Below are 25386 nucleotides of genomic sequence, written 5' to 3' on the forward strand. Positions count from 1 at the left end.
TGAAACAACATTGTGGAATTAAATCCAGTTCGGCCAATCTACCTCTCAAAAACAAATGTTGCTGATTTTAACAATAGTACACAGCATCATATTCCAAGACCAGGAATACTGTTTTCACTGATTATATTTACTTTAGTCATAGGTTGAGAAATGGCATGATTGTTGATCACAGAACGAAAAATTCACATTCTTTTAAAAGGTGCTCCCAACATTTGTAGATGGTATGGAAGAATCATAAGCGTCTCTGCGTAGTTCTTTTCATGCGTACGATGAGAATCACAAGAAAAGTTAGTAGATGGACAAGAATTGTTGGATTTTAGATGTAGAGCAGCCCATGATGGGCTGGATCCAAAGTCTATAGAGTAACACAAAAATAACCATCCGATTTTGTGACCGCGATTTTGGGTTGTTAATGAAAGAGATCATGAATAAGCAAAGAGAAAACCAAAAGGATGCAGATAGATGGATGATTTTTGATGTAGAAGTTTTTTCCAAAACATAGTGAAAAACCACTTCCTATCAAGCAGGGGCGGAGTAAGAAATTTTTCATGATGGGGGCCAAATTAAAGTTTTTAAATTTTGACTGTGACTGAAATATCATTTTTTAAAATTTTTATATAGAACAAGTAAAATTTTCTAAATTTCCATGTAATTTTAAAAAAAAAAAAAATTGAGGTGGGGTCAGGGCTCATGGAGGCCCCCTTGGCTTCGCCCCTGCTATCGAGCACAAGAGTCCGCTACTTCATAGCCTAAAACAACAAACTAAGGTATGCATGCATTGCTATTTCCATTTTGCTGTTATATGTTAAAGAATGAATCAAACATTTATATCTGTTTGTTAACAAGTAGGTTTTCTTTCCTTGCCCCTTGTTGAAAAAAGTACACATTAGGATGCTAATTTATCTCTACTGCTAACAAGAAAGAAAGAAAAATCAAATGCAGAATACAAAATAATTATTAGCCGAGAACTAAAACTCTATGAAAATAATGCACAAGTGAAGTAGCTGAACTGCAGATGGAAAGGAAGAAACAACCAAAAAGATATGCCCCTTACAGGTTTAAGATTTAAGACATTTTCATTGAGCTCGACTAGTCGGTGACATTGTTCTGTCTTTCAAATGAATGAATGACTCAAACTTTGTGTTGAATAAAATGTAACATCAATCAATTTTAATGATCAATTCCTTTAACAGCTAAGGTTGATATCTGATCCTACTTTTCCTCTTGCTTTTTACTAGCTTTGGATTCTTTGCTAACGTAAAATTCAATATTACCAAGCAGAGGTTAAATTTTGAACTATTCACCAGAAAAGCTGCACGCTGCATCAGCTACCAGCTACCAACAAAATTTGAACCAGCATAGGTACCAGCCATCACTAGAAACAAACAAAATATTCCACTCATAAAGTGACTCTAGTCAAGAGCTTTTAGGATAGACCAACCGGGGGGCGGAGCTAAAAAATGTTCATGAGAAAGACCGAATTAAAGTTTCTAAATTTTGACTGAGCTCGATAGCAATAACCTAACGTCAGTGCCAAGTGTTGGGGCATTGGGACGTTGTGCATTGGTACCAAGGGCGCAGCCAAAGAGGGCCTTGCAAGGGTCCTGGCCGCCCTCAATTTTTTTTTTTAATTACATATAAATTTTTAAAAAATTCAATTGTCCTATATAAAAATTTAAAAAAATGATATTTCAGCTCCTGTCAAAATTTAGAAACTTTAATTCAACCCTCTCATGAAAAATTTCTGCTCTGCCTCTTATTGGTACCACTTATCATGAACAAGTCACACACTTGTGCCAATTGTAATTGCAAACTGTGCAAATTAAACTGATACCATTTGTTGTGGAAGAAAAAGGTATGTAGGTGAGAATATATGGTCTGATATTGTCTATGTGTGTGATTTGACAAAGGTTGCTTTCACACTATTTACATGCAAAAATTTTCAACTTTGTATATAGATAGCAAATGAGAAACAACTTTACATGTACTTGCCTCAGTTTGCTCATGTGGAAAGCCATGAGAGACAAAACCCAACTTGTTAGTATGAAGTCTGACCGCTCCTGACACCTTTACTAAACATAGTTAGACCAAGGATTAGACATTGTGTTTTATGCTCTAAGAATTAAATGTTGTCATGTTCCTAAGCATACAAAAGCAAACGTGCCTTGGTTTTAGAAAAAAAAAATATGATTGCATATATCTAAGTGGATCAACAGAAATAGGATTTGTGAACTAAGAAAACTTAAATGTGACAGTTAACATTCTACTATCATTGGTCTATGGAAGGACGAATCTGAACTTTTATGATGCATGCACCCAGACTCTGCATAACCAAGATCTAGTTTCTAAGATTTAAGGGTATGTTTACATGTGTTCAATGGTTCAATAACAAATCTTATCTGATTTTGTGTCCAGGTCTAATTCCAATTCATATCCACAGTTATAAAGATCCTTTTGATCTAATTCTGATTTAAATTGAGATCCAATTTTAAATATCTAATATCATGATCAAGGAGAAGTTCGAAGCTCTATGAGTCACCTAGGTTTTAAACTAAATTAGAGATCCCTTATAGTTCATTATCCAAACTTGAGATCAAATATCATCGAGATCTAACATTGTTGGCCTCTAGATTTGAGGTATAATTTCAAGAACCAAATTCAAGGTTTCTAATTAAGGTTTAGGATAATCTCAATTCAAAATCTCAGATCTAAGATCCAATCCATACAATGGCTTATAATGTCTAGATCTGAGATTCCAGGTTATAGATCTGAGGTCCATTGTTTAGAGTCAAGATCCAATTTTTGAATCTCAGATCCAATATTCATAGCTACAAGTTTCATTATCCAAATCAGACTTAGAATCAACTTTTCAAGGGTTTTTTTTTTTTTTCTGGGTTGACAGGTTCAAGCGTAGCTAGGGTTCTACACCCTGGGTTCACTATAGTGAGTTCAAGGCCTAGTATTAATTAGACACTTGAAAGAAGGTTTATCCAGGGCTTAGGGACCGAGTTTAAGGTTCTAAACTCTATCTAAGTGAGGCCCAGAAGACACTTGTAAGTTGAACCTAGGTTTAGATCCTGTCTTTGTATGAGCATTGAGTATTAGAAAATGAATTTAGAAAGTTTTTATTCTGAATTCATTTATAAAGCTATGAGTCATAAAGTGGGCGAGTGTAGAGACTGAGCTAGGTTGGACTACCCATTCCAGTTTCTTCTGTACTAGATGTATGACATGTAAAACATAGTGCATATTTAAAATTTGGTGCAATGCATGCCTACTTCTAAGATGTTATATGGAAAATTAATCTATGTGTTCAATGCAGTATTGAAATTAAAATTGGAAATTGAAACTAAAACTTGCAATGCATCACTACATGGTGTTTGACAACATCTAAATCTTCTAGACTCCAACATATCTGCTCCGAAGGTTTTAAATCTGCAAAGATATCTACTAATTTCATTGGTGGCATCACTTTTTTCAAAATGCATGATTTACGAAAATGGTATGAAAATTAAGTTACCATTGTTGGTAGAATACCAAGATTCAAGTGTCTTCCGAAGGAAATACTTGAGGAAGTACAGCTCCCTCTCATACCTTCTTAGAATATTTTTGGTTTATTATTTTATCCTGGGATTCCCCTTTACCAAATGAACATTTTAGTTCCTAGAGTGCAGAAAATGAAGTGCAATGAAGAGGACTAAGTCAGAGGCAATGTGATTTTTTATTGGAAATTTTTGTGTTTGCTGGTTGTCATCTAGCATTGCCACTTTTGAGCAACACCGATATCACAAGATGGAGGACCACCTGCGAGACCAATGAGGACAACTTCTTTCCAGTCGTCAGGTCAAACTTCAGCATGTTCGCTACAATAATTTCTAGGTGGTAGTTGTCAGCTTGTTACACGGTGCTCTTATTGTTAAACAGATATTTTCAATTGAAGACTATCAATTTCTATACATAGTCCCCATTTTGTTAAGGAGAATTTCACTTGGCACATTAAGTACTTATGCATGAGAGGGTCATCTCAACTTTCATGTTCTTCCCTTTGTTACGACCATGCAGACATTGGTGTATGAATTCATGCCCAACGGCACACTACACAACCAGTTATCAGGTGCCGGTTAATTTTACACTATGTGCCTATGCTTCTCCCTTGTTGTTGATGAAACATCTTTGGATTATCATCATAATTGTGAATGTGATATATGTGTTAAATGTGGTTTTTTTTTTTTTTTGTATTCCTTCATTAGACATCTAGTTATGTACTCATTTCTTGTTATTTTATATTGCATGGTTTTTATCAAGTGGCCTGTTGTACACTTGTTTTGTCATTTGGAACAAGAGGACCTTGATGGGTGTATTTGTCCTGCATTTAGTCTTTATGCATGATTATGACTATTTAGGTCTGTTTCTACTCAAGTCATGCATAAAGCTGATGGAGTTGTTTTGTGTACTGGCTTCAAAGGGACTTGAATGTACACCTTTGCGATCTGTTTGATACTCAACAAGTTTATAGTCATGAATCATCAGTCTGTCGTCGTATGTTTGCACGTTTGTTTTGATGCTCAAATGTGGAAATGTTGCTAACGTAGCTGATAGTAAGATAACATAATGGGAACTAAAAAGTGTAATGTATATGATGAAAATTAAGGCTGCACAACAAGCCGAGCCAACTCGAGCTCCACTCGAACTTGCTCAAAAAAACTCGCTGGTCGTTTATAAACAAGCGGAGTTCGAGTTTACAAAGATACTCAAAATGATGAACTAGTCGAGTTAGAGTTTGAAGAGGAATTCGACTCGTTTATACACGACTCGACTAGCTGAGTGCCGAAATCTTACGGTAAAAATTTGTCCCCTTTCGAAGTGAATCTCAAATCTCAACTGCTGTCTTTCTCTCTTCCATCATGTGTCGACCAACTTCACCGAATCACCGCCCCGTCGGCCGCCACTGGCCCGCTGACCAGCACAGCTGCATATTGATGTTTTTCTGTTCTTGTTTTTCTGTTCTTTTTCTTCTTAATATCCCTGGATGTGTTTTTCCCTAGGAAGAAGAAAGCAGTGAGCTCGGAGAAGAAGGAGAGCAAGCGGAAGAGGTAAAGTAAAGAAAGGGATCCCAACATGCCCAAGCGTCCGCACACAGCATCCTTCGTTTTCATGTAGGATACTTTCTCTCTTTGTACCCATCTCACGCTCTTTCCCATGGTTCCTTATTGCTCATCTCCCTAGCCGTTTTCAGGGATGAATTTAGAAAGAAATACAAAGAAGAGAAGCCTGAAGATGCAAAAAGCGTTGCAAAGGTTAGGCGATTCTTTGTGTTATACCAGTTCGCTAGGCTATGACTGTGGAGGTAACAGTCCTTCCTTTTCTTTCCCATTTTCTTTGATTCATATCTAACTTTTTGTTCGTTTCATCTTCCGAACGTTTATCTGCACAAACGCAGCATTGAAAGGTATTTGGGTTCAATGAGAACAGGTCTTTCTCGTTTCTATAGTTCCCAATGTGCCTATTTAATTAATCACTTTCATTCAGAATTTTCTTTTTCTTTTTCTTTTTTTACTAAGGATGTCTGCTCCTATATAGGAGGTGGCCATGCGCCGCAGGAAAATCTGAAAGTGCGTTCCTTTAAGATTTTCAAATTTTGAAAGTGAAGTTCTCTAGAAAGATTTCAAGATTTTGAAAACTCCCACAACTCAGCCCCCACTGCACGGCTCAAAGGGGAATGCAGGGTGGTCCGTAAAAGAGCTCAGCCTGATGTATTTTGGTGCTTTTGATTAAGCATCCGAAGACACCCTGAAGCAAACCCTCATTCCCTTCCTATTTTCACTTTCAATCTTATTAGTTTTATGTTACTACATGCTTTTTTCTTTTCTTTTTTTTTTGGTTCTTCTATGTCATCAAATGCAAGATAACTAAATGAAATAGAACTTTTCCATTGAAAATATAGTGCAAAAAAAGTTTCCGTGAAAAAACAGGTCCTTGCAATCAAATTAAGCGTAAAGTAGAAATTTACCTTCATGAAGCACTATTTAGAATGACCACAAAAGTAAAATGCTAATCGCACTACTTGCATCAGATCGCTGGGTTGCATTAGATCTATCATTAAGCTTTATAATTTTATTTGGATTATTGTTTGAATTGTATTTCAAATCACAAAATCTAAATCTGATTGTATTATATGCGGTATACATGTTATTTTATTATTTTTGTGAATACTTTATACTTTATTCTTTTATCCAGATACTCATCGTTGCCCTATATGTCGCTTTGTAAACTTAACACATCGCTTCACATTAACACTTAACAACATTGAAAGTCATCTACTTCTCCCTCCCGTATTTTTCTACCACTCTTGTTCCTGGTGATCTTTTTGCTTGCTGGTAGAGTGTCCGTTGCCACTGCTTGAAGGAAAGGCACTAACCCCAACAGTGGTATCAGAGCTCACCTACGACCTTGGTTCCCTGCAAAGCATAACAAAGCAGTAAGATAAATCCGGCTTCGTCAAGCCTTCCTTTCTGCCGGAGTGCAGGAAGCAGACTCATTGGTTACTCCTTTGGTCATATAAAACTAAAGGTCTCAACAAAGAGACGCCGGTTCTTCCCATGTTTTAGCAGTTAGAGCTTATAACTTCTCAAATATTAGCATGCAAATTTGATATAGTTTCTAAAGCATGACTAACAGCCTGCATTAAAACTCAAGGCTTCGGTGAAGTCCTCTTCTTCTGTCGGTGTGCTCACAACCACACTTTGAGAAGTCATTTTCTTCTATGTTGGACTATGATAAAGACTGCCTCAACAGAACGAGACTAACGCTTATTGTAAGAAGCAAGTACGTGTGCATGACCTGAACATAAATCATAACACTTAGATGTATGCTAGCATCATTTTGTTAAATGAATGATTAAGCAGCAAATGTTCATATGCGTTTTTTTATATGCGTGGCATGTACAGTAAAAATATATACAGGTAAACAGAACCAGAGAGCCGATTCTATTGTTTGCTTTTAGATAGTCTGTTCACTGTTAAGCAACAAAAGATTTGAAAAAACTTTCTTTTTGGTGCTGTAGTACTGAAACGCAGAACAAAAGAGGAGAAGCAGGCACAAGGGAACAAACCCGCAGGGATTCTCGGCTTAGAGAGGAATACCCACTGCTCAGCCACAAAAAAGAAAAGGTGAAAATATATCTGCACTCCAGTCCTTGTGCCTTTGGGAACCGAAGGTCCTTTTTTGGCAGACTCCTTTTCCCGGCATCCCCCGTGCTGCTGACCACTGCGGCTGCCCCTGCGATTCCCCCGGCGTAATGAAAAAAAAAAAAAAGAAACGAAGTAAAGATAGAAGACAGAAACTTACCTGAACGATCCTTCCTCCCTTGTTTTTTCAAGGTTTTTTTGCTTTGGGTTCCTGTTACAAAGGTTCTGGTGAGTAGCCGTCCGCGTCTACCGCGTGTCGGCCAGTTGCCAGTGGTCGAAGAGGCCGGAGTCGGCCTGCGTACGCTGAAAACCCTCGGAGATACAAGAGGGATCGATAGGGGAGAAGGCAGACGCAGGAGAAAATGGAAAAGAAGTTAGCGTCGGACTGGGTCTTCACTTCTCATATCCATTTTTGGAATGGTCTTCATATTTTCGGGACTTTATAGATAGCGTGCCATGTTTTTCTCTCTTATGCCACCTGACAGTGCTTTCTTTCACTGCCTTAACACTTACTTTCTTTCATTTTCAGAATTTTCAACCAATTGAACCTAAGATCATAATTAGGCCATCTTTAGATGACAGAAATTAATGTTGCGACAAAATGAGTGAGCCGAACGCATGAGTCCAAAGAACATCAAATAAAGCCACAGAAACGGGAGGTTCCAGCGGCATTGTCAATATTGTATCATCATACAAACCGCATTGGGGATACAAAGTGAAATAATGCTGGCTCATACAGGATTTGAAAATCAGCATTGGGAAAACCTGACGAGGGCCAATACAGGCTAATGCATGTCGACCGAAACGCCATATCAGTTTAACAAAACGAAGACGATGATGCATAGAAACCAATACTCACAAGACTGGGTTGAATGGCAGCCATGTCAGTTGAGCTGGCTACTGGCTTGGTCCGGGATGAGGCACCAACAAGTTAGTGGAGAAAAGCATATGTTTCAAGATGACAACTAAAGAGATCACAGATAAGAAAATGGTATGCAACGAAGAGTTATTAATAATACAACATCTCCGTCATTGACAAAATAAAGCAACATTTCCGTCATTGACAAAATAAAGCTTCACCGACTTTGTATGACGAATCTTCTAATAAGAAAAGAAGCTATTCCATGGCACAACAATTTGTTACAATCTACTGACAACATTTGAAATTGTTTCCATACTTTTGGCAAACCTGGCATTCAAAAAGAGCCATAAGTCTGCAACCCCTTTAAGATAATACAGCAGGAAGCCTATTGATGGGCTTTATGCCTGCCACGCCACTGCATTTTGAGCTCAAATACTTCTCGTAGCTTACGGTAAGTTCTCCCACACTTGCACATTTTTGGAATCTTAAGATCATTTCTGCACACGGTCTTTAGAGTACATGGAAAAAAAAAATCACCACATAGGTCAGGAAGCAAATGACTAATATAAAAAGCACTTTTACCTCAGTTCCATTTCTTCATAGTCGGTATGCTTCTGCAACAGTGTTGTCCAAGCCGGAGATATCCGTAGAGTGCACCTTGCTAGGTAGATTGAAGAAGCACATAGCAATGAAGCTTTAAATTTCAAAGCTTCATAAGCAGTTTGACATAGCTCAACCAAGTAAAACGATAGGTGTTCAAGCTGGCATAACAAACTTCAGTATAAGCATAATCTATCAAGGGGATGTCACATTTACCATATCTTAAACAAATGTTTTATACCTTAGCATCGGCTTGAGCAGCTTTAAGAAATCTTCTCATAAAAACATATGGAGTAGGTGCATTTAAACGGAATCTCAATTTGTTGAGAACAAATCGTTCCTGGAATAAGTCATCATAAAGTTTATCATAATATGAGAAAACAAATTGCACCACCAAAGGGAAATGAAGATGATACCATTGAAAGCATTTCTTCTCTTGTATAAGAATCTGAAGATATGCTAATCAAGTCATCAACCTATTTCATATTCAACCATAGAAGAAGCATCAGATCCAAGAGGTGGAAAAAGTTGCAGCCTAGAAGAAGTTAGCTTATACTGTACAACCTTAGGATGCCAAAAGTCTTCATATTTGGAAGCTATCAGTAGTGTGGTTAGCCCAACCAACTGCATGTCATTTTTCTTAATCACATTAGCGGATAAAAATCTGTCAAGCAACTCTACCATAAGAAAGAGAGTCTCTGGCATCAACTCAAACTTCATGTGAACTTCAATCAACCAATTGATCAGTATTGCTCTCATCCTAGGAGTAATATCTGTTTGAATCACCATGTAGTCTGCAGGCAATGAACTCTGTGCCTGTCATATTATTCAGAAGTGAGAGCACTAGAAAACTTAACGAACAAAGCCATGGAAAATATGATAATTGACATTGTCACAAATTTGTTTGCTTGCATTTTTGCATTCAAGGCAAGTATATGATGTGTGTAGAGAGAGAGAGAGAGAGAGTTCTCAACATGAAATCTACCTAGGCCTGCACATGCTGAGTTAAGGTGGCTTGATACATAAAAACTTTTATTTCTCAGCTCAAACTCAATCAAGCTCAAGGTCAGCTCACTGAGCTGCATTAACACTCAGACCTAGACCGAACTAAGTCTGAATTGGACTGAACCCAACTGATTCCAAAAAAGGTCATTTTTTTTATTTTGAAGATTGATAAAAGTACAGGGTGACCAAGACCAACAGAGCTTGATCTTGTAGCACCTTTAATGGAGGCATGTAGTAGCTACCACTGTACCGAACAAAACTTTGTGTAGGACATACAAAAAGTAAAATTGTATGTGTTTTTAAACAAGCCAAACTGATCTCAAATGGGCGAGCATAAAGCAACTTGAGCTGAAAGGATGAGCTTGACTTTGACCAGATTATCGTATGAGCCAAGCTTCAGACAAGTTGAATGGAATTAATTCAAGTTACTCTACTCATTGCCCACTCTAAGAATAACCAATCATCTTAGAAAGGAATGTCATAACGGATAGTCTGTAGTAGAGTTGGATACTACCTCCATAGTCCAATAGAACTGATAGATGTCCTCCACATACTCGGCCACTTCAAGTTCGTTATTTTTATCATCAATATTTGGAACCTTGTCCTGCTTGTAACCATAAGATTGAACTAAATATAACATCCATAAGCACAGTCATTTAAGGATATGTGGACTGAAAAGAAAAAGAAATAAGAGAACACCTCAGATCTAGCCATTAGCATAGAAGTGAAAGATCTTCGTTTCTTTTTCCTTGGTCTAGCAATAACTGTTGTAATTGCATTTCCTGAGTTTCTAGTGCCTCCAGGTTGAGATTTATCCAAGCTACTACTGCACAAACTAGTTGAATCATCCTTCACAATAAGAGGTCTCAGTGTATTTTTGCTCTCCTTGTCCGCTGATGACCTTACAGCAGCAGATGTTGACAGATTTCTCTGAGTTGGTGGAAGCTTTGATTTGCTCACTGTGGAAGCCTTTAACTTTGTTTGTATTGATGTTCTAACAGTCTGTAAAATTGTTGTCATACAGTTTGGTAACCAAGTGTCAAAGAAAAAATAAAACTCTAGCATTGTTACTCACACATGCACCAAAAGATGAAGCATAGTTTCACATCATACAAGATAAAACAAAATTGAAAATTCACTGGAAATATGATTAATGGATTATCCTCAAATGCCACATGAGATCATAGTTTCACCAGTAAGTCTTCATGGGTGTTTGGATGACACCCTCATCTAACCCAGTCGTGTGAAAACTTGGTTATATGAAAACCAATTTTTTTTTAATGAGTTTTAAAACTTGGTTTGTTTGTTTGGGGACACACCAAAACCTAGCCTTTTATGAATAACCTAAGTGGGGTCAGGTTTTTTCACTCCATCTTACAAAAACAGGTTTTGTCAAAACTGGGCTTTCTTCAAACTCAGTTTTGAATGGCACTCAAAACACTCCAAAACCTGGTTTTTTACTATGTCACACAGGTATGGGGTGCGGGTGCTAGTGCTGCTGCTGCAGCATTTTCCAAAAAATTAAGGAGTGCAGTGCGGCAAGGATATATATAGAAAAACAGGTAGCTAGTAGACCCTCATATGCCAGAATTACGGGAATTGTTTGAGTCATTGATTTTAAGAAGATCATACGACAAAGATTAATTTGAAAAAAGTGAAAACCCAGTTGTATCTTTAAGAGACTAAATTACTCATCAAATGACTAAACAAATGGCTTTCATTAATCAAGACCCATTGCTTTCTTTCAGGGTATTTTAGTCTCTTGAATATAGCATTAGATTTCCATTCTGTTAAACTTAATCTCCATGGTCTGATATTCTTAAAACCAACGGTCCAAACAACTCTTATCAAGTGTGGCATATGAAGGTCCAGTAGTTATACATTTTCCTATATATATGTGTGTGCGTGTGTGTGTGTGTGTTTGTGTTGATATATATATTACCATGAAACAAAAAACAATTTGTTTGTTATTGCACCCGATCTGTACCCAAAGACCACCCAAGCTGCACCTGACATGACTTGGGTGCGGCAAACTTTTTGAAGAGTTTGTGTTATTTAGGTTTTGGAGTGTCATCTACATGCCCTAACGACTGCCACAAATTCATTTCTTGTGTTTCTGTCAATCAGGTTTTCTTGGGTATTAACAGCAAGTTTTTTTAGGAGAATTTTGAAAATTAGAAACTCATAAACACAAAAATTTGAGTTTTCCACTAATTTTCTTAGCTAAACATTTAGAGAGATTCAAAATATCAAAAAATATGTCAAAAGCTTAAAAGAACCTCAAAAAATCAAAATATATTGAAAACATTCTTTTCCTGAAAAACACAATAAAAATGTGTTTTTCTTTTTGGTCCTTTTACAAAATACTGTGATCATTTCCCTTATTCTATTTCTCCTCTATTTTCCTGTTTTTTCAAATTCTGTGAAGAAAAATGCTGATACTTGTAAAAGTGGTCATAATGTACTGATCCAGGAGTTTACATTAAGCCCTAATGCTTCTTGATTCAGCATACTGCCTTCATTTATCAGCCAGAGCTAACAGAATCCATTGGCTTTTTATTTTAATGATTCATCAAAAGCTATACAAATTTATTGCCAACTGAATTCGAACCTATAACTATCTTTGATATTTTCAAAAATTGTTGTATTATTGCCATTTTGAAGGTACATTCACACAGCATTACCATATCTTTGCCTTTTGAAACAGAATGTGTGTATAAGAGCCAATTCTTTTATTGAACATTCTAAGCTACCCTATTGGTCAAGGAAGCTTCCCTCGTGGTATGCCTCTAGGAATATCCGGTGGTCATGGAAGGAGATTCTAAAACCTCATGAGGCATGCACATCACCACCACAACAAAAATCATATATGGTGCATGAATTTATGCTTCAATTACAGAAATTCATAATAAAAAAATTTATAATTTCTAGTGTTTCTTCTATCCTCTATATTTTTCTATTTTGTGAATTGTGAATTTCCAAGAATTTCCTGAGAAAAAGATAACTAAATAAAACTTCCAAGAGAAACATCGTGAATGATACTTGTGAGCATGAGTAACATCAAATACGAGAAAAAAAAAAGAACCTGTAAACTTTTCCCAATGATAATCTTGGTGATCATACTTTATCTCAAGACTCAAATAACAATATGAAAGGAAAACAATTTGCTAATATATATATATAATTTTAATATTGTGGCTCCTAATTGTTCAAATAGGCATGCAAAAAACTATACAAGCTGAAGAACTGGGAATTGATATCGTTGTTATACAACCAAAAAGTGTTCCACTCATACTTCCATGTTCAGGAACGTTACAATGCTTTAAAGGCCCTTGAAAAAGAAAAATATGAAAGCGCAACTTGAATAGTTAAAAGTTAAACTTTATGCACATCATTTATGGTGTTTAATAGCATTAAGATTTTCTCCTAAATCAGACAAAAAGAACATCATGTTGAACAAACTTCACCAGAATATAGAGAAAGAGTCAACAGCTAAGAAGCAATAGAATGTACACATCAAGATATTCTTTCCTTTTAGAGTCTTTCTTTTACTAAAGAAACATTCCTTTTTAAAGTATACTACCTTTAAGTACTGTCATTTCTCACGTTTTCCAATTGGGAACCCTTTCATAGAATCTATATTCTTGATGTGGAGGCTACGCATGAATAACCATAACAATTGTTATATATAGTGGCCAATCGGTGTTATGTCTAGTGGCTAATGAGTGAAAACTTATGAAGGATATCCAGACAACATCCATCTGTTGATTCAATTCTGGGCAAGAACTTCTGTGCACACTAAGATATCTTCCCATGGCTAATTTTGGTTGTTTGAACTTTGAAGGCAACGGCCAATGTTCAGACAATAAGCAAGCTATCTTCTCATTGGTCAACATGACTAGTTTAATAATGCACTTACAGTTTTAATGATTTGAAGAAGAAAATGACAAACTGACGTAGATTAATAGTTAACAGCACAATATGAAAGCAGTTTCTCTGTACTCTTTACTCAAGCAGGTCAATGCACATTATGAATTTCATGCGGTAAGCTGTTCTAGGAAGAAAGAGATTTATGTTTTCATATATAGTGCAGGATACTTTACTAGCACTCCAATGATGGCTACATTCTCACCAGTTCATGTCAAGAGCAAGTCAAACAGATTACAAACACAATACTTTTCTTGAAACTCCAAGTGCATTACATTTGCAAGAAAACACCCCTTTAAAGATAAGGAAATTCCCATCATAAAAAAGCCTTTTGGATGATAGAAAATGTGAAATACTCATTCTTGAAAGTAGATCATGCAACTCTAATAAAAAAACAAGGTCAAAAAGTTTATCAGAAAGCTCAACGATGATCAATCGATTACTGAGACTGCACAAGGCATATCTGAAGCTTTTGTAACCAAACAGTACATATTAACACTTCAGCAAACATTAAAGAAGGTTGCACTTGACAGGGAGGATAGCATGAGCTTAGCACTAAAGCAACATGCAGTTATTTTAGCATATATAATAAAAGAAATCTAATCCCAAACAGCATTGTAACATGAGTCTGGCATTAACTTTGGGATATTCTTGGTCGAAGTCATGGCTTACAGATAGCTATTCCTTCTAAAAAAAGTAATTCATGTTAACTTAGTTAACTTTTCTTCATTTGAATGGTTAAAGGTTCAACTTCAAGTAAATGTAAGTTGTTTTCAAGCACATTGCAAAAGATCACACACCATGGTAGCTTGTCTCATGGTCCTGCTAATGCATCTCTTAATCTGTTTGTGCAGTTGAAAGGCATCCCAATCATGTGATATCTAACAGGAATGCAGAAAATTTTAAAACAAAAAATCACACACCATGGTAGATTGTCTCGTAATCCTGCTTCCAGCAGCCCTCTTAATTGTTAAACTATCGGAAAGAAACAAAAAGGAAAAAAAAAGCAAATGTCAACATCCCCTAAATGTGTAAAATTTTATGTTGAAAAAAATGTTTAGCCACCAGAAGGTTTTCAAGAAGCACTACCTTCTCAAAGAAAGCCTATCTCCTTTCTCGACCCTGCAAAATGTAAGGGTTCAAACTGTCAGGAGCAAAAAAATGAAGAGAAATGGTAAATCTGAATTGGAGATGATCTCTTTGTCTACAAGTAAATGATATTTTATTCAGTCAACATTCCTCGATAATTGATACCTTCTTGCTGTTAGAGCATGCCCCTTTCCTGTTTGAGTGACCCTATGGTAGTATGGTGAACATGAAACGAAAGAACCAAGTTAAATTCACGACCAATCTTAGAATGTGCAAGCACGTTTCAGCGAGTTCACAATCAAATAAACATAAGAACATAGACAAAGAGAAAATAAGAGGATAAAGAACCGAAGGAAAGAAAAGGAAGTATGTTAAATAGCCATGAAGAAGAGCTTGTTCAAATAACTGCTTGTGTTAGGCTTACTTAGTAGGCAGAGAACTATCCCTCTTTCTGCCCTTGTTTTGACAGTCATTGACATTGCTAACGTCGGCCAATGCTTTTCTTCCAACTTTGCCTATACAATTCACCAAATCATTGATTATTTATGTTTCATAACCAAAATCCAGATCCATAAAATAGATTATGTGAATCACCTAACCTTTCTCAAAAGATATGTCGCTCTTTCCCACATTTCTTTCAGTAGAACCAATTTGCTTCTAAACCAATAAAATAAGCAGAAAAATTAAACCCCTCAATTTCTATCCGAATTTTTGAAAAAATAAATGGAAAACACAGCAATAGAAGAATACAGGAAATTCACCTTCAACATGCTCAGTCTATTAGACGTAGAAACCATCGCAGTTTTGTTAGCTTTACAACTGAATTCATGAAACCAGAAATTACAAAACTATCTACATTAACAAGTGAAAGAAAACAGTTTCTGAAACCAACTTTACCCAAATGACAAGCCCTCCCGAGTAGGTTGAGAAGCCACCGATTTACTACAACAGAAAATAACAACCGCCACCATCAAAACGACAAAATCTTTGAAAAAGGGGACTAAAGTGGAAAGCCTCAAACACTATGGCCCTAAGGAGAGTTTAGAATTTGGGTTTACCGCATGTTCACGGGAGGTTTCTTCACAGGTTTCCTGAAAAAGCAATTTACAGAAATATCTCAAGTAACACTAATTTAACCACCAACCAAACTGAGAAAAATGAACCGAAAATGAAAGAAAGTATGAACCAGTGTAAAATTACCCTAAATCAATGGCCAGAGATCTCCTACGAGGACCCTTCTTCTCATCATCATTGTCTTGATAAATCTTCAAACATGCTGCAACGTTTCCCTCTATTTGAGAGAAATATAGCCACAACCAAATTGAATGAAAATAATGAAAGTAAGAAAAACAAATTCAGAAAGGAAACATACTGCTCCTCGCCATCCTCCTCGCAATCTCTGATATCGTGGGAGAATGTGATGAAGGCAGACGACGGACCCTCTCCCTCTCCCTCCCTCTCCCTCTCTCTCCCAACCCCCACCCTTTTTCGAACTCAGAAGGGGGAACCAGCGAATACTCCAATTATTTGAATCGTAAGGAGAAAATTAACAAAGACCCACTGAGCTTAACGTATTTGCAAAATGACTGTCGGTGGGATGTGCTAAATGACCATTCGGGTTTGACGCGCATCGAACCTAGCAGGTTTAGGGTTTGATTACAATTGATAACTTTTTTTTTAGTAAATTCGGGTTCGACGCGCATCGAGCCTAGCAGGCTTAGGGTTTGATGACAACCGATAATTTTTTTTAATAATTAAATGTGAGTAGTTATCCGGCCTTGTTTACCTAGCAGTTGTTCGGAGCATCTTTTCAGTTTTGGGAAGATTAGAAGTGAAGGATAGTGGCTACCGTCTGGTAAAGTGTGACTAGTCCAGTTGGATTAGACGCCAAAATCTGGCTATTTATCCGGTGATCTGGGGAGCAAACCCTGTACCAACCATATTCTGTCCAAGTTTAGTGTGAAACGGAGTTCGATTGGCGTAACAAAGATCAAATCTTATCTTCTTCAGCGTGCGTTTTACTGTTTCTGTGAAACCAGAAACTGTGTCAGATTCCCTGTGTCAGATTCCGACGGCTGGCGCTGTCAGCTTCGGTGTCAAAAAAGGTCAAACATCGGCTCATTGGAAGTGCCTGCATGTAAGGAACCTCCACACAAAATTTCAGAATTTTTAGAGTAACGGTTTGAAAGATATGAATTTTTGAGTGACTCCCTATCGCTGGAGGGTGTCCAGCGGCGGCTGAGGAACAAGCAGCAGACTGGGCGACCCAGGGCCAAACGTGACTTTCTTTGGGGCGCGAATTTTATTGGAGCTGAGTTAGAAGTTAAGCTTGGTGGTGTTGGATTCCTTGCGTGTCTAGTATTTTCCTACCAAGTTTCATAATTTTTGGAGTTCAGTTATTGAAATTACAAGCGGTGCCAGAAAAACTCCATGCGACTAATACTGTGACAGTGTTTCCTTGGCTTTGGGAATGTCGGATTGGGAAGATTGTGATGTAGAGGTTGAATCCTCTTGCGGGTACAACAGGATTGGAGAAAGATCCTACGAGGAGTATGCGCAATACTCTAACAGTGAGACCTACGGTCGATCATGAGAAGAGCAGTATGAAGAATGGGATGATGGCTATAGGGAACGATTCTTAGATGGAAACAGGTCAGATTTGAATTAGTCATATTCTTAACCATATTCCCTTGTTTAGACGTTCACGGTTCACATATTTGAATTCAAATTTGAATGAAGGAAAGTCTTTTATACCATATTCAAATCCACATATGCATTCACAATCCAAATCTGATTTTTAAATTAACATTAATATGTATCAAAATGCATGGGCATTAGTCATTAGACATATGATGTTTATATAAAAATAAATCCTATCCGAATCCAAATTCAAATCTGCTTGGTATTATTTGAATGTGAATTTGAATTACTATCATTTCTTAGATCTGAATCTCATCCGATTTCTTAATTGGATGTCAGTTTTTGTGAAGTAGTTCGGTCATATATCAAATCCAAATGGGATATATTGACATCTCTAAATGCAAAATGCAAGTCGAACTTACTGATCACCCATACCACGCAATGATCTACTTAGAATTGTGTGATTTGAAAATTGCCAAGCACCCATGCTTAATGGTTTTAAAGAAATTTTAGTAGATAAATTTTCACTTCTTAGTACGATGGAGCCATAGATAAGAGCCCGTCAACTGAGCCTGTTAATGTATTTTCACTTTCACTACTTCACATGTGTAGTCAAACGATGACACATAAATGAGAATGATGTCTATGGATCAGATTCAAATCCGAATCAGATGAACTCTTCACCATAGATCTCCTATTTTCAGATGTTCGCATTTTCATATTTGTATACCAAAGAAGAAAAATTCATACTTTATTTGAACCCAAATTTTAAATTCACAACCAGTGTTGTTAACAATGTTATCAAAAGTGTATGCCTCGACGCGTTCCATTGAAGTGCAACTGGACTAGAGGCATGTGCATCACTAGGGTGAGGCGCACGCCTCACCATGGTTCGGGCATCGTGCCTGAGGCTTATGTATTTTTACCAAAGTCCAAAATCCAATTTTATTTTTAGTTTTGGACCAAGCCTTGGACATTGATTAAAACTCAAAGTCCAATACCTGCCGGTATTATTATTAATGAAATTATTATTATTAACAATAAAACTAATTAATATTGTAGAGTTACACGGACCACATATTAAATTAATAACTATTCTTTCTTCTGGACCTCCCCATCCTTTCTTATAGCTAGTAGAAAGCTTATGACTTCTTCATCTTCAACATAAGACTAAACTATAAACAAGGAGTGTCATCTTTTTTCAGTGTTTAGTTATATATATGAAGAAAGAGTGTAAGGTTGTGACCCTTGAAGGGATATATATAAGAGGATGAGAAAGTCATCAAACCTTTGTCCTGAAGAGCCAATGATAGGATCAAGTTCTTGCGGCCAAGTGTAATGACTCGATCCACACTCTAGTTCGGATCTTTGGTCCAGTAGGTCGACCTGCCTCCAAGCACAACTAACTACTTTAACAATTTCCTTTATAAGCCATTGCAAATCTCTCACAATTTTTAATACTGGATTAAACTTTGGGGTGTTACAATCTACCCTCATTAATGCGACCTCAGGTCCAAGTGTTGAACCTACTTTTGATAGCATTGTAATGTCTTGACCCACTCTCAAGACAGAGCTTGGGCCCTTGGTCTAGTGGATCCCAACCCACTCTAGCAGTTTCAGTTTCATTACAAAAAAAGTTAAGATTCAAGACAACTAACTACTTTAACAACTCCCTTTATAATCCATTGAAAATTTCTCATAATCTTCAATACGAAACTAAATTTTGAGGTGTTACACCAAGCCCTACCGAACCCAATTCCAAGTATAAGGTACTTAATATAAGAAATTTGATTGCCCCTGCAAATTATCCAATCAGATATTTAGTTAAAACAAATCCAAATCTGATCAGATTTTGTTTCCACAAGGTAGAGTTGGTCTTCGGAGCATGGTGGATGTTAGCAGGGCTAACCTCTGCTTTTTTTGGGAAGCTATCACACAGGATTCCCTCTGGGCTGATCTTGTCAAGGCTTAGTATTTGACCAAAATGAGCTTGTGGCATTATAAACTTTGTGGGAGCAAATCGGTCTCATATAAGAGCTTGATCAAATCTTTACAATCAATTGAATCTCAAGTTCATTGAAGGGTCAATAATGGCTCAAGAGTCAAATTTTGGCGGAACCGGTGAAATGGCGTCATTATTGCTAGAATCATCCCACCAGACCAATGGCCATTAGAGACACCATGAATTGCACTATTAAGGAGCTTCTTGCTTATGAGGACACCTATGTCCAAACTTTCTTAGACTTTATGAGCATTCTGATGCAATTTCCAATGCTTGATGATAGCATGCAAGACATACTCGAATGGGTGGATTGTGGTTCTCGTCTGATGTCGTGACACCATATTTGGGATACGTTACGAGCCAGTAGTCCAATTCAGCAATGGAGGAATTTTATTTGGAAAGTTGGAGCCCGTCCCCATGCTGCGTGGACAACCTTCTTGGCAGCAGAAGGCCATCTCCAAGTTGACGCTAGAGCCCAAAAGCACGGTCTTCATCTTGCTTCAAGATGTTATATCCGCAAATGGGCTCAAAAAGATATCAACCATGTTTTCCTTCATTGCAAAGAAGCTAGAAGCTTGTGAGAGTTAGTTATTAGGAAGTTTGGACAACTCAATTTCCATCGAACAATTGTCAAGGATGCTCTCGTCTAGTGAAGCTCCCGCAAGTTTGAAAATAAGATCCTTTTCAAGTGCTGGAAGGACCTACTGCATATAACCCTCCGGCATATCCAGAATTGGCACAATAGCTGCAACCATGAGAAAAAACCTACTAGGGGATCCAGTGAGATTTTATTGTCTCAAGAGAGTGGAAGCAGAGTGACAAACATGCTATCCAAACATTATTAGAGGTGTAGTTGCCATGGGGTTCTTGGAGGTGGGATCATGGCACTTACCACAACATCCACATTGCATAGTGCCTTAATAAGAACAACATAGATATGGCAACTCTAGTTAGGGAGAGTAGTGGGCATTACATATTTGGCATAGTTTGTTGGAGAATGGAGGCAAAGCTACTCATGAAGTCCAGAAAACAGAAAGGTATGTCGGTGTTATTAAGGTGATATGTAACAATGGGAGTTGGATCAGTTGTTGTTGCAAATGCTTGAGAGAAGATACCACTCAACAGGTTTTGGGAGGTTTTGTAAGTGTTCTGCAAAAGAACCTGGTTTTTTGTAGATGACCCAGCACGAGAGGTGTTCCATTTGCTCAAAAGAGTTGACAGAACCACTGTCTGCAAAAGTATATCATTAGCCTTTCTGAAACCATACAAGGATATTTTGCAAATATTTACGATCCCATCGATCCTAGTTTTGTTGTAATTACTCTCGCATTTTTTGTCAATAAATTCTGGGGCAATCCCCAGCATCAGTTCTCCGAAATAACTTTCCATTTATTTTTTGGTTATTTTCATTGGACTATCTTGTCTTCTATCTCATAAATACTTTACTTAGTATAATATGTAGAGTTCAATTTTTATATTTCTAGACATTGGATTCATGAACTTGATCCATTGTCCAATTGAGATCCACAATACATCTTCTATTTTGGATCAAACCCTCCAACTCACTTCCTTTCAAACATATGTTGTCAAATCACCTTTAGGCTGGGATTTGGATTCTCTCAAGCTTTCATCCCTCTTCTATCTGAATCTAAGGTTCATCTTCCTATAGGGATCTACTGACCACCCAATAACCTAAATTTTGGATTCATATCAATTTTATTTACATTCAAATTCAAAGAATTTCAATGGTTTATCAAATTCAATGAAATACTATTGATTTGCATAATGAAATCCAACAAAATTTCAAATAATCTTAAGTCACTTTCAAAGAGATTTATATAACAAAAGAACAAACAAGGAAAAGATTTATAGGAGACGAAAAAATGCATATGTGCGAGGAGAAGCCAAGGGAAGAGTAGACCTGTAAGCTCCAAGAAACTTGTCGGCCAAAGGATGTTTGTTGATTTGACTTGGACTAGTACTGTTACTCAGGGCAAAAATAGAAAAAACTTCGATCCGATAATAGTGGGATATGTGAATGGTGTTTTATTATTATTAATATTATTATTATTATTATTATTATTATTATTATTGAAAAGAAAGACATGTTAAACCTCCATACACTTTTGTTGGGACCCCAACAAAATGAAGTTGTAGAGTGTAAGAACTGTCAACTCCTCAATATTGTTCAGTCATGTTCAGTCACTTATTATGCATATGAATGCCCCAGCCCCGCCCCAACCCACACCTCCAAAAAAAAAAAAAAAAAAGAAGTGTTTGGACTGATACCCAACTATTGCTCGCTATTTGACCAATAAAACCCCTAGTTCCAGCATTGATGATCAAATTCTTATACAGCTCCTCCTTAAGAGGTCCATTTTTGTATAACATCTTCAAGTCTTTGGATGCAAATGTTATGCTCATCTTACGACTACGTTTAGAAATAAGTTTGAAAAAGAGACATGAAATGTGTTTTTTCTTGTACTCTAGCAGAAAGACATGTTATAAATGCTTTAAACTAATATCAAAAAATTGTTTATCACTAATGATACAGAATTTTTTGAGCTAAAACTATGTTTGAAGAACCAATTCAAGGGGAGATGGGCATTCAACACCTTGTTGCTGAACTGCCTCTTTGCCATCTTCAACAGTGTCCCCACTGCAAGTTGTTCTCATGAAGAAGCCTTTATCTATACTGAATCCATCTAGCCTAATAATGGTGACTCGAACATTAGAACCGCTTGAACTATCCCAAAAGCAAGAAGATGAGCAACCCATAGGTGTTCCACCCATTCAATCAGACCACCAACCTGTACTTATTCACTACTACTACTTGACTGTCGAAAAAACCCATTCCATAGATTAATATATGGCTTTTGGTAATTAATTGTCACAAAAACCTATGTCCAAAATAGAACCAAGATGTTATGAAGAGATAATTAAAGAGAAGAGGTGGAGAGATGCAGTGCAAGACGAACTCTCTTCTCTCGAGAAGAACCAAACTTGGAACCTTGTGCCCCGTTCGAAAGAAAAGAAATACGTCGACTGCAAGTAGATATACAAAATAAAGTACAAAAATGATGAATCTATAGAATGTTTGAAAGCTCACCATGGCCGCTAAAGGGTTCATTCTGACTCAAGGCATCGACTAGAATGAAACATTCATGCCCATGGCCAAAATGAATAGTGTAAGAACTTTCCTTTTAGTGGCATCAAAAATTTATCATTCTACTTGTATATGCAGATAACATGACAATGACAAGTGTTGGTGTTGAGTTTATGTTGTGCATAAAAGATTACCAAACAAACAGTTTGAAATCAAGGATTTAAGTACATTGATATATTTCCTAGGCATAAAGGTTACTACCCAAACAAAGAAATCTTTATATGCCAACTGAAGTATGTGCTTAGATCTTTTCCAAGAGACAGGTTGTATGACTGTAAAAGCTGCAGGACAAACCATTGGAACTAACTTGCAAATTTTAAAAGCAAAAAAGAGATGCGTGGAACGTGTTCAAAATTTTCGAAAGTTGTTGAGAAAAATTATTTGTTTGACTCTCATTAGACTCGACATCACCTATCTTGTTCAAGCAGCGGATAGAATTTTGAAATACTTAAAGTGAACCCCAAGCAGTTGAATTTTAATGGAGAACAACTGGTCCTAGTAAAGTTACTGTGTACACTGATATAGACAGGGTTGAGGGCGTTAATCGTTAATGATAGGAAGTCCATATTGGATATTGCATATTTGTTTGAGGCAACCTTATAACATGAAAAAGCAAAAAACAATCGGTGGTGGCTCAGTCAAATGTTGAAGCTTAATATAGAGACAGGTAGCCTGTACTTGAAAACTCATACGGGTAAAAGCTTTGTTAACAGACATGAATATTAAACTTACGGTGTATAGCTATAATTTATGTTCGAGCAAATCTAGTCTTTCAGGAGCACACCAAATATATAGAAGTTGGTTGTCATAATATAAGTGAAAACATGCAAGATGGAACTATTCAAACTCCTCATGTAAAAAAATGAATATGACTCGCCGATATTTTTATGAAGACCAAATAACAATTCATATCTACCAAGTTGATAGATTGACATATGTGCACCAACTTGAGGTGGAAACTGTTGCATGAATCATGGAGATCATTTTAACATTTTAACTTTCCAATATGTGATAGATCCTAATGTTGTCATTTTCTTGAACAATTGATGGGTAGGAATGAGACTAAACCGTTCCAAAAAATCAGATATTAATGTCTGCTTAAGAAATTGGATCAGATTTGAATTTAAGAAATGACATCCGATCATATTTGGATTTAGATATGCATAAATATGTTTATGAATGCGGATTTGGATTCAAAACTGGATTTCTTTATATATAAATATTCTATATCCAATGCTCTTACATTTTGAAAATCAGCCAGAGTCCGTTCAAAATTTGGATTTGGTTTTAAATATGAACATAAAAATCAGATTTGCATCAGATTCAAATTGTGAAATCGGGTTTTGGATTTGGATTCAAATATGACTTTTCTTTGTTCGTATTCTAATTTGAATTTGAATATGCATATGTAAATCTCTAAAAAAGCAAATATGGACACTTTATCTGATTTGAATAAGGTCTGTTAACATCCCTACTGATTGGTCATACCAACCTGGAGCAGTGGGAATATTATTTACCAAGATTGCACTTCCTAAAATTGTGTTGTGCCAATCTCGGGTGATCTTCTTTACTCTTGATTATCAATGTAGTCCTTCCTTATTACTATCGTGGTGCATTTGCCTAAAGATACATGAATGAATGAGCTTGCCTAATACATGAGCTCCAGTTTTTATGGTTAGAATGCATGTAATATAGCCAAAGGTTACCAAACAAAAAAGGACACGTGGAATATATTATAGTGAAAGCTTGCCTAACAGAAATTATTTATACATAAATACAGATATAAAAGTATATCTGCTCATATTTAGTTAGGTTTTAAAAATGGAAATCACGTTTCATTTAGGAGACCAACACAAATATTCATAATATACCCCCGCCTGTAATTTTTTCACCTGAGCTCCAGTTTTTTCTTGGTAAATTAATGGACCATTTTTTTCAATATATTTTAAACTCTAAGTTAAAATCGATGTTATAAATAATCAACTATTCAATCCAATTGGTAACAGTAAAATTCAGTGAATCGGCTATATAGATCCACATCACAATTGTCTTTGAGTCGATAGAATAAAAAAAATTCATCTTGTTTTTTCAAAATCAAAGATAAAGAAATTAAATTTGAAAAAAAAATAAAAATAGATGGCTTCTTGCACCGATAAATTAGAACCATTGTCATGCCTATTCAATGAAAATGGGTTGATTCTGGATTTTGAGGACACTGGATAGAATATCAAAGGAATAACAGCAATGGTTGTTATTTTTGTGACAAAGATGCTAAACATTTCTTAACTTGAAGGACAACGTTGGGGATAACATAAATTGACATAATTCAACCGATTTTCAAAACATTGTTTAAAAATATTAGTTACTATGAAAGAAATAATAGCAATATATGTTAGTTTTGCATGGAAGTTGAGAAACAATACTGTTTTACTTGAAACAATAATGCTGTGAGAACATAAATTTAATGGCATAATTCAACATGCCATTAAATTCATGTGGAAATATAAAGGACATTAAGCAGAGAAATCTAAAGCCTTAAGATAAGATTATAGTGAAAAGTAGGCTCTTAAATGAAAATTCATGTTTTCAAAAGCATATTAAAAAAAAAAAAAAAGAAACCCAAAGACTCAAGTTCAAACTCACCAAAAATTGAAATTAAAACCTCAAGGTGAATCTAGTAACTTAAAATTACCAAATCACCTCTGATTATGAGGTTGATTTCCGTGTCACACCCATAACACAAAAATCCATGTTCCTCCAGTATAATTTGAGGTGACATTTTCATCATTTTTTAGGAATTTTTTTTACCAATACAACTTTTTGCCCCTTAGCCAGAAGGAACATTTTGATCATTATCAGCCCATAACACGTTATGCAGCATAATATTATAACCAGATTGGTCAGACCA

At 36.4% G+C, this 25386-nt stretch overlaps 1 protein-coding gene and 1 long non-coding RNA gene across 3 annotated transcripts; one reads left to right on the forward strand and one right to left on the reverse strand.

The window, feature by feature from the left end:
* The first annotated feature begins 4858 nt into the window (after positions 1-4858).
* LOC116264811 (uncharacterized) lies at positions 4859-7772 on the forward strand. Its single transcript, XR_004174928.2, has 3 exons — positions 4859-5156; positions 5237-5347; positions 7064-7772. It is a non-coding gene; the product is annotated as an uncharacterized LOC116264811 (long non-coding RNA).
* Positions 7773-8153: 381 nt separating this feature from the next.
* Positions 8154-16152, reverse strand: LOC116263502 (putative cyclin-B3-1). Of its 2 annotated transcripts, none has more exons than XM_031643230.2 (17): positions 16043-16152; positions 15871-15961; positions 15729-15761; positions 15568-15612; positions 15432-15489; positions 15270-15327; positions 15095-15185; positions 14836-14877; positions 14671-14703; positions 14505-14556; positions 10354-10656; positions 10169-10258; positions 9214-9465; positions 9066-9125; positions 8891-8989; positions 8632-8810; positions 8154-8557 (listed from the first exon to the last, which is right to left on the reverse strand). In XM_031643230.2, exons 1-17 carry the CDS (start codon positions 16053-16055, stop codon positions 8413-8415), a joined length of 1644 nt encoding a protein of 547 aa, XP_031499090.1. In that variant the 5' UTR covers positions 16056-16152; the 3' UTR covers positions 8154-8412. The 2 variants fall into 2 exon arrangements, with proteins under 2 accessions (XP_031499090.1, XP_031499091.1); XM_031643231.2 differs by having other exon boundaries at positions 15871-15946; positions 16043-16144.
* Between the last annotated feature and the right edge of the window lie 9234 nt (positions 16153-25386).

This window comes from Nymphaea colorata, chromosome 11 (assembly GCF_008831285.2).
Source record: "Nymphaea colorata isolate Beijing-Zhang1983 chromosome 11, ASM883128v2, whole genome shotgun sequence".
Classification (NCBI taxonomy): domain Eukaryota; kingdom Viridiplantae; phylum Streptophyta; class Magnoliopsida; order Nymphaeales; family Nymphaeaceae; genus Nymphaea; species Nymphaea colorata.